This window comes from Polyodon spathula, unplaced genomic scaffold, assembly GCF_017654505.1.
Source record: "Polyodon spathula isolate WHYD16114869_AA unplaced genomic scaffold, ASM1765450v1 scaffolds_2797, whole genome shotgun sequence".
Classification (NCBI taxonomy): domain Eukaryota; kingdom Metazoa; phylum Chordata; class Actinopteri; order Acipenseriformes; family Polyodontidae; genus Polyodon; species Polyodon spathula.
In genome coordinates this window covers 1-9,629 of record NW_024474264.1, presented here as the reverse complement: position 1 = coordinate 9,629, position 9,629 = coordinate 1, and the positions used below count along the sequence as shown (strand labels likewise).

At 35.1% G+C, this 9,629-nt stretch overlaps 1 protein-coding gene across 1 annotated transcript; it reads left to right on the top strand.

Annotated features, from left to right (window-relative positions):
- Positions 1 to 384: 384 nt before the first annotated feature.
- Positions 385 to 9,514, top strand: LOC121310900 (coiled-coil domain-containing protein 171-like; the record flags this gene model as incomplete). The annotated part of the gene is made up of 4 exons (XM_041243814.1): positions 385 to 498; positions 6,245 to 6,348; positions 8,774 to 8,842; positions 9,314 to 9,514. Coding segments are annotated over exons 3-4 (261 nt in total), but the record flags the coding sequence as incomplete, so codon positions are not given.
- Positions 9,515 to 9,629: the final 115 nt, after the last annotated feature.

Here is a 9,629-nt window from a genome sequence, read left to right as displayed (position 1 = left end):
CTGATATTGGATACTGTTCAGCGTTTCCCAGAGTACATTCGTGCCAATTTCCATGCAGATTGCTCCATAAAAGTAAAAAAAATAAATAAATAAAAATAAGTAAAGTTTGCATAGGTATATAGTGTAGAAACATATGTACCCGAAGTTGTTTTGTGGCTATCCTGAAAAATGACTGGAAGTAATTCCCTGTGGCGATGCCCACATATCTGATATTGTTCACAGTGTACATTCCTACCAATTTTTATACTTGTATTACAAAAAGAGTAATTCTTACACATATCTAATTCACTGTATGCCTATGCTCCACTTAAAGTTGTACATCTAGAGAACCGCTTCTCAGAATATTGAATTATTTATTTATGTGGTTATTAATTTAGCTTTTGTTTCTTTTTAAGGCTAATGAACGTAAGGCCTATTTCCAAGAGGCTTATGAGAGCTGCACACGAGAATTGGAACTACTCTTACACCATTGCAGTGTGTCAGGCCTGTGGACATCAGGTTAGTGTTTGAAGGTATAAAATGACAGATGCTTCTGTCAGTGTTCCAGGAGTCACTGCTTTGTGGGAATACTACAGATGCCTCTGACATTCCCTCTTCTCAGCATGCTATGATTTGATGACAAGACGAGAGCAGTCCTCACAGCAGTAGAGTGACCAAGCTAGTTTGAAAAGGGTGACGCCGTGTGGACCTGCTGTTGTCAGCCAACAATTTGATTTATAAATGCCAGGGTCAGTTTGGTAGGACAGGGAAAGGGCTCACTTGCTGGGATGTAAATCCAGCTGAGACTGGGGTCCTTACAGTCTTCCTGCAAGGGGAGCAGATGTTTTACTTGAAGTGAGCCAAATTTTGATGCAACCTTTAGCAACTTGGAGGTCAGGTATTAAGCAAGCTTTGCGTGGGGCATTTCCAAGCAACTGTTATAGGTTTGATACAACAAATTAATTATGAGAATATCATCGGGGCTATAGTTTATTGTAACAAACCACCCTCCCGATATGCTCTGCCATATGGTGCTTTATGTGCAAGCAAGGAAGGTGACTAGTCAAGGAGGCAATGAATATCTGCAGCCTACATTTAATGCTAAAAAATAGTTTAAAAAAAGAAATGCAATCAATTATAATTGTGTTCATTTGTTTCTAGAATTTTTTTTTTAAATAATATTTCTGAAACATATAGAAAGGTTGGTAATGGAATGTAATGGTCTCTTTTTAAAAAATATGTAGTGAACCATTTCAACACTAAGATAGCCCTAAGATACGTATTGTCAGTTTCTGTGTCTGTAGGTATCATAAATCAATGGCTAACTTGTGAGAAGTCACATCACAAACAATAGCCACAAGTTTTTTTTTTTATTCAGTAGCTTAATTAAATCATGTAGTATAGTTTTTTTTTTTTTTAACTCTTAAGTTTAACCACAAAAAGCCCAGTTTTTAAGAATATGCATTTATAAATGCAACCCGGCCCAAAAGCAAAACAGACACATGTGACTGATAGTGCACCCCCATACTGTGCACAAACACATAGGCATTCGGGAAATATATCAGCTGTGTTGTCTGGCTGGTGCACAAATAAATAAAACCTTTTTTTTTTTTTTTCACCCTATTGATCACTGCCCATGCATGGAAGGCAGTGAGTACTTTGCTTTACATACTTAGGATTTTTCAACATATTGTATTTGAATAAATTGTGCACATGTTTGCATGTTGGAGAAATATAGCTTAACAAATTAATCTGCCCTTTTTCCACCATTAAAAAGTGAATAGTATTTACATTTAATGTTAAATGATACTGTATACCTTTTGCCATTCAAATTATTGCCCCATATTATCAACTATTCTGTTTTATTGATAAACACATTTCATCAGATAGGCCAAAGAAAAGTTTTAAACATATACACTGAGAAAAATAACGGGAACTTGTTGTCTGTCTATTGCCTTTTTAAATTCTATACTCCCCTGTGCACTAAGTTAATAACATGTGTCTAACAGGATCTTTTTACATGTGTGCTAACAGGATCCTTTTTCTCAACCAAGATATCTCCGGCAGTTATATAACTGTTACACACTATAAAAGTGTATGAAGCAAAAATTGATTTTAAAACCAGGATGAATTCTAGGATATTTCAGTTTTGTATTTCACAGCATTTGTTAATGGACCGTGCATTTTAAAACACACTTTTTACTGTTCACATTTTTGCAAATCTGTGTACTCTTGGGAGGAATACAAGAAAACCCTGAGACATGGAAGATGTGAAGAACACAGTAATCTGCTGAATCAGATTGGTTGCCAAAGACAACCTTGTGGCCTTGGCTGCAAATTGGAAGCATTTGTATTCCAATTTACAGAAACAACTGTGAATTCCTGAATTTTTTAATTGTTAGTCAATTGTGGAACTAAGCCTCTAATGCTCAGTTCAAATTCTTTTATAAAAAAGAATCCTTGTAGTAGTCTTTATATGAGGAACATTAAAAAATATAGTTGGAGAAAGCTTTCATGAGTAAGTTCTGTCTGACCAAAAAATGTTTTCCATGTTTAGAAACAAACAAGTTTGAATATATGGATTAGCCATATAAAGATGTTATATCTACAGAAGGGTCAGAATTATACACAAATTGGGGCTTACTTGTCCCTCTAAAAGGAAATATGAAAACAGGGTTTCCCTGTTATTTCTTTCATAAGTTGACCACTTTTTTATATACCCTAAATTTATATGACTGATGCCTTTAAGACCGCTACACACCAGACACGATGTGACAAGTGAATATGTAGTCCGTCACCACACCACGACAAAAAAAAAAAAACATTTAGTTTTGATACAAACCATTTACATTGCCTGCAATGTGATGGCACAACTAGAGAATTGACTAGCCAGAGAACAGCTTCAATGTGCATGGTCCACCAGATTAAAAAACCAAAATGACGGAGGAATAAATAAACCGTTTGAAAATATGCAGAGCTTTATGACAAAGGTCATCACAACTATACAGTTACAGAGGTGAATGATAGTACAGTATATGGGAGTCCATTTTGAAGGAACTGTATACTTGGTATATATGATTTATTGCCATATATGTTGAAAAACCATCAGAGAAGATACTCATAATTTCCACATCATGTTGACGAATATGTGACAGTCTTGAGCATAGTCTTGTCAATAGCAATTTTAGTAGTTTCATAGATCTGGCAGTTTTCAAATCTGTTGCTTTGCATCTCTGTGTTGCTTCAGGTGTGTATTATCATGTCGCTACAGAAGTATCCTGTACCTAATGAAAAAGCGCATTGCGTTTGGTCTGTAGGAATTCACTCTTAACTGTTTCGGTACATGGGAAATGTTTTCGTCAGATATCACTTTCTAGTAAGATAGACAATGCTGACTCCACCTATTTCTGTTTTAATTGGCTTTATAACCCTGCAGCGGCAATTCAGTTTAAAACATGGCATTCTTAGTGTTAAGAAGGAACACAAGTGGTATGGCATTAACAAAAGAAAAAAACAAACGTTAGATCAAGTCTTTGTGTGGCTGATCACTTTATTCTAACTGCCCTCACAGTATTACATTTGAGTTGATTTTATATAGGGTTAAAAATAGAATACATTTCAAGGGAGATATTTAAAAATCATTTGACAACAAATCACCAATACTGCTCTGTGCTTTAATGCCACTAGTTTTGGCAAGCAGGATCCTTATAAGCATTATAAGAAATGCATTATAACTTAAATAAAATGGGGCACAGTATTTTATTTTATTTTTTCCCTTTCTCTCAACCTTTCTCTTGACTTGCTAAAGGGATTATAAAGCAGAGACTTGATAAAGGCCTAGCTTAGGGACTTTTTTGTTTTGGCAAACAGGATTGCTGTATGAGGAGGAAACAGTCTAAGGCTTAAAGTTGGAGCACAGAACATAAAAACTTAAAAGAGGAATTTTGATGGGAAGCGGGAAAGTGAACTTTTTGTTTAGGACAAGAAAATTACGACTGGGGCATAGAAAATTTATTAAATAAGCCTCTAAGGTATACAATCTGCAGGAAATGAGACATTAAACCTTAACAATAAATGTGATCAAAGAAGATCTTATTATTCAAGTTTGAAAGTGGAATTAAGAGGAATAAAGGGGATTGTAATTGTAACTTTTAATGAAAATGTGAAATAAGCTCTTAACTTTTTAAAAGGGAACTTGAAAGTGATAGGGATTATTGCACACAAAAGAAATAACAGGATTTTATTTGGCCAAAAACGGTAGTATATTTATGCTAGACACTTTCTATAATGTGCAAAACAAAATGATACATTTGATTTGACATACTTAGGGATTGATTTGATCAACCTATACCCATCTTTTGAAAAACCTCAGCTGCTTGGTTTTTAGATCATTCTACAGCACCAGGGAACCCCCTGGATTCTATCAACGTCTTATTTTTAGAGGTTATCCCAGGATAACCACCATACATGTTTAGTGTAATCCACGGTGGTTCCCCAGTCCAGTTTTGGCAAGTATGGCAAGGACTGATCAAATCAACCTCTTAACCAGTGTATAAAGAAACAGTAAAAAATAATTTTATGTTTGTACATACATATTCAAAGTGCTCTTCTATCTAAAGTTTCCCACAAAATGATCCACTAGTTTCTAGCTCCCCTTTATCTGAACATTGTTTTTGTTTGCTTTTTGATTATAACATTTTTAATAACAGTTATCACACAGGTATATGATAAGCCCATACTTTGTCTGAGGTTTGTTTATTGATTTCTATAAGGCTCTTTTGTAGCCAAGAATAGAAATTAATAATGAGTTTTATGAGTCTCAAAAGTGATGAGCTATTATTGAAAACTTCCTTAAAAATATCGAGGAGGAATGAGCACTTACTCCTCTTATAGCAAGTGTTTCTAATTTTGCTCATTCTCTTTAATTTTATGCCAAATAGTTTATTAGAAGATCTGGTATGAAAGTGTATTTAGAATGAAAGGCATTCAGACCAAAAAATGATTGAACCTGATCAGAATGTTTTATTTCAGTCTTCTGAAGTGGTATTTAATACTGTTTAGCACTTGTACAGATTTGTCACTTTTAATAGTCTAATATATTTTATCTTCATCTCTGATTTTCTGTAAGTGGTTAGTATAAAAACTGACCACTAGAGGTTTGCACTGGTAATCTTTTCTCCCTATGAGTTGGTTAGAAAAAAAAAAAAAAAGTAACCATCTTCATTATGGAAATTCTACCCTGCTCAGGCTGGCTCATTGACCTGTTCCAAAGATAAGACCTTTATTAGAGTTTATTAGACACGACAAATAATAAGTGCAGAAATAGTAATGAATTATAACTCGGATAGGACGCACATCTTTGATAGTTCTTGCAAGTGTTTGTAGCCTGATTTCTATAGAATATGATGCTGTTTACTTTAAATCATGCATTGACATGACTATAGTGGAAGTGGCTCCAGCTGTGTGTCTTGCAGAATAGGTTTCGTCACATTTACTGGGATGTTGATGTGAGGAAAATTGGCCATGGTTGTATTGTCATTTTGTGCTTATTCAAGATGTAGACTTAGCAGAACTGGTAGGAACTTAACTCTTCTGTTTATTCACATTGTAATCATGTAATTATTTAAAGATTTTGGAATGGATATTATCCAAAGGGTTGTTTTTGCACAAAATGTTCAAAGCTGTTGTTGGCGTCTGCATTTATCATGTTGTAGTTACTGGATGCTTTAATCACAACATACTAGCCTGCCATAACACTGTTAATAGGATTCAGGGACCAGTGAGCAATGAAGATGTGACAAGTCAGCATGATTTGTATGGAAATATATAATATGAGACCGATACAGAATTCTGGGTGATACATCTTCTATACATTGTAGAATACATGGCAGGTGCACAATTTTCAAAACAAATTAATCAACAGCTAAGTAATGTAATTCAAATCTTTATATATCCAGATGAGTTAACTGAGAGTAAATTCTCATTTCCAATGACGACCTGGAAAGAGGCTCACACCAAACAACATAAAACACAATAAATAAGGGGTAACATACTGTAGGTTTATCTCAAGACTAAAGAAAACTTTGGAAGTAAGCCCCCCCCCCGGAAGAGTGTTGTTGAAATCCTGGATATTTATTTATGTATTTATTTGTTTAATTGTTATATTTTGCTTACACAGTAACTGAAGAAATTAACAGCATTAATGATTGTTTTTCATCTCTGTCTTTCATAAAAAATGTTAGAGGCTTGACTTACTGTTTTTCAGGTGAGAGAGACAAAGAGAAACCCCAGAACTTCACTGTCATCATTGAGAACTTGAGGAGGACCTTGACATGTTACCGGGACAGATTTGAAGATACTTCAAATGAGGTACTGTAAGACTTTTATACTTCTAGAACTGTGATTTTCAACACTGGTAAGTGTCCAGGTTTTTTTTTACAAGCAGGGACTAAATATTGTTTTAAACATGCATTGTTGTCTGATGCAAATACAACTACAGATAGTTATTGCTCTAGTGTTAAAGTTAAAACAAACTGTAGTACAATAAAAATAAAAAAAAATAAAAAACTAGAGAAACAAAAACTGGATGAAACTAAATCTGAACCATTACTTAAACATAAGCATCCCAAGCAACTGACTGACAGATAACAATGCTGTGGTTACAGTACAGTATACATTTGTAACTTTAAAAAAAAAGTTTCAAATGTACTCCCTCAGTCTACAAGGTGGTCTGCTGCAGTGGCCAAAGTGCTTGTTTGTGTTGGACATCAGTCTGTGTTTGTTGAGTGTGTTTATTTTGCGTAATTGAAAGGTTTGGCCAGTATGCTTGGACAAAAAGGACATTAAAGTTAGTGTTTCCTTCATAATTATCCAAGTTCGTCTATTTTTCACAAATAACTGGTCTATATACACTTTTTCCCAATTTTAACATTGTAAACAGACTTTTTTTTTATTCTACTCATGTGGCGTAATTTGAACTTTCAGAACTAGACGAATCCTGTTTTCAGCACCAAAAGCTATGCTGAATTGTAAATCAAAGGCAGTGAAAATATAGCCAGGACTAATTACATCTTGCTAGTTTTTGTGTCATTTTAAACCAGCGATGAGTACTAAAAGGTCATCTTGTTTTATATGCAGATACTAGGAAGAGGTTAGGAAAGAGGTTCTAAATCCAATTTATTCTCCTCTTCCTAGTATTCCTAGTGTTGCATTTTTGTTTCAAGTAACCAGGGCTGCTATTGTAAACTTTAAAGTATCACTATAGAGAATAAATGGACAAGAAACCTTTATAACAACACAGGATAAAATTAAAGACACATACACTGTAAGTGGAGTTCATTAAACATTGATAATTGATTACCCAGCTTAAATACAGTAGTTACATACTAGACTGCGAACACATGTTTCCTTAGTCTTTACATAAGTCTTCTTTCATTTGTCCTCAGACTGTCATTTCAAACTTTACAAGGCAGCCGGGGAAGCCAATTTATCAAAACGCCTTCAATTTGTGCTAGTTTGCTTGTGTTAGCCACTTTATAATAAAAAGGCCATGTCTTATGTGCACAGGGGGGACTTGGCAGGGCAAAGAGAACAGTTACAAGTAATTGAGGGAAATAATTACACCTGTAAAGGTACTAAGAACTACCTGATCTGGCCTGTATAGGACTGTAATAAAAATCAGTAGTTTAAATGTCTCTGTTGAGGCCTTGAGAGGAAAGCCTCCGAGTAAGTAGGAACACGTTGCCCACGGTGAATTGTTACTAGGGAAGATGGATATCACATGATCCTCAGCAGTGTAGAGGGTCGACTCAGCAGGCTTTGGCTAAGGAGTGTGCTTAGTTGAGAATATGTGCCAGAGACAGCAGTGGGACGAGTAAGGGGGTGGCTCTGAAGGAATGTAAAGGGAACTGTTTGACAGAAAGAAGAATGAACTGTCAAAGAAAGTAAATCACAAGCTGTTGAGGTTCCACAGATGACCTGCCACATGTCTCCCTGGTTGGACAGCAAATGACTGACACTGGAATTGTGTTCTACTGTACCAGGGGCTGTGCAACACTCAACTGACCTTGTGTCTAGAAATATATATATATATATTATATATATATAATACTATATATTATATATACCCCGTCATAATCGAAAGAATATGTCAGTTTTTTGTATTAGTAATACCACTGTTTGCACGATTATCTATACAGCTGATAAATAGGCACATGACTAAGATAGCTGGTGGAATGAACTTTAACAAAGCTATGAGAACCTTACTTACAGTATGTGATGTTTCCCCTGATCGAAATACTGTAGAAAAATATGGCCGCTCTTCTATACAGCAAATTCTGGGTAAACAGTTTATATAGCAACAGATAAAATAGGCACATTTAAGTTAAGCTTTGGAGTTTTTATGTATTTTTTGTAGGTTTTTTTTTTTTCCAGCCAGCACTCCTGGAAAAAGATTAGCACAAGTAGCTCATTTTCACTTTCCTCTCTCGTGGAAATGAACCCCAAGAGCAAAGATAACACTTGAGTGTAGCAGAAGTCTGTAGGTATTCAAATCTGTACGGTCCTGTACTGTACGTCAAAGTTTTTATTTCTAAATAATGCATTTCATGTTAGATTTGTATTCTTGATGTATACAATATTTGACCTAATTACTGTAGATCACTGTGTTTTCTTGGACTCTGCAGCTTGTTTGTCTTGTTTTAAATAACTTTTTATTGGTTAAGTTTTTTGCTTACTTTAACACAAAGCGCTTTAAATGAAAAACATTGTTGTCATTATTATATTTTTTTTTCAGCTGGTTCAAATGACTAAAGAATGTAAATCGAAAGAAGAAACAATCCAAGCACAGAACAAAGAAATTGAGGTGAGAAAATGTTTCTATTTGCCATATGTGCAAATCTTATAGTTGTGAAACCAAGAGGCAAAAAAACCTCTGAAAAACATGAGTGTCTTTGAACAGAATAGCTTAAAATACAACGGCAGCTTTCCCTTTTTTGGAAGTATTGTGCCTCATGACCTCTATCACAAGCTAGCTTATCAAGTATAGAAGTAAATAAGAATGTCTATTTTGTTTATCAAGAAATATGCTTCTTTCCACTTAGTCTTAAATCTAAAGATTATAGGATATAGTATAGGGAAGCTGGCACTATGTCTTGGTATGTGAATAAGGCCACAATTGGCCATCGGCCTATTGTGATTGAGTCCAGCACATTACATCACATCTAAAGTCATTACATACTGGTACATTACAAATAATGAACTGCCTGGGGAAAAAACACTGGGCAAATATGTCACTTTACTAGAAGTTTCATTCTTTCTTCAAATGCCATATTAGGAAGCACAACAGAACCTTTCTGATGCCAGCAATGAGTTAAGTGAACTGCGTTCTGAATGCGCAGACAGAGAGGCCCTCATAGGCAAAGCTGAAATGGAGGTGCAGAATATGCGGCACCACTGGGAGACGGAGAAAATGCGTGCCATGGAAGCTGAAAATGAAATCCAGAAGCTTACTCAGGTTCACCAGAAGGATTCAGAGGTATTACTGTTAACAGAAGGTTTGGTTAAACATGTTTTTGTGTTTTTTTTCCCACAAAAATGTATGTGTGTGTGTGTGTGTGTGTGTGTGTGTGTGTGTGTGTATATATATTATA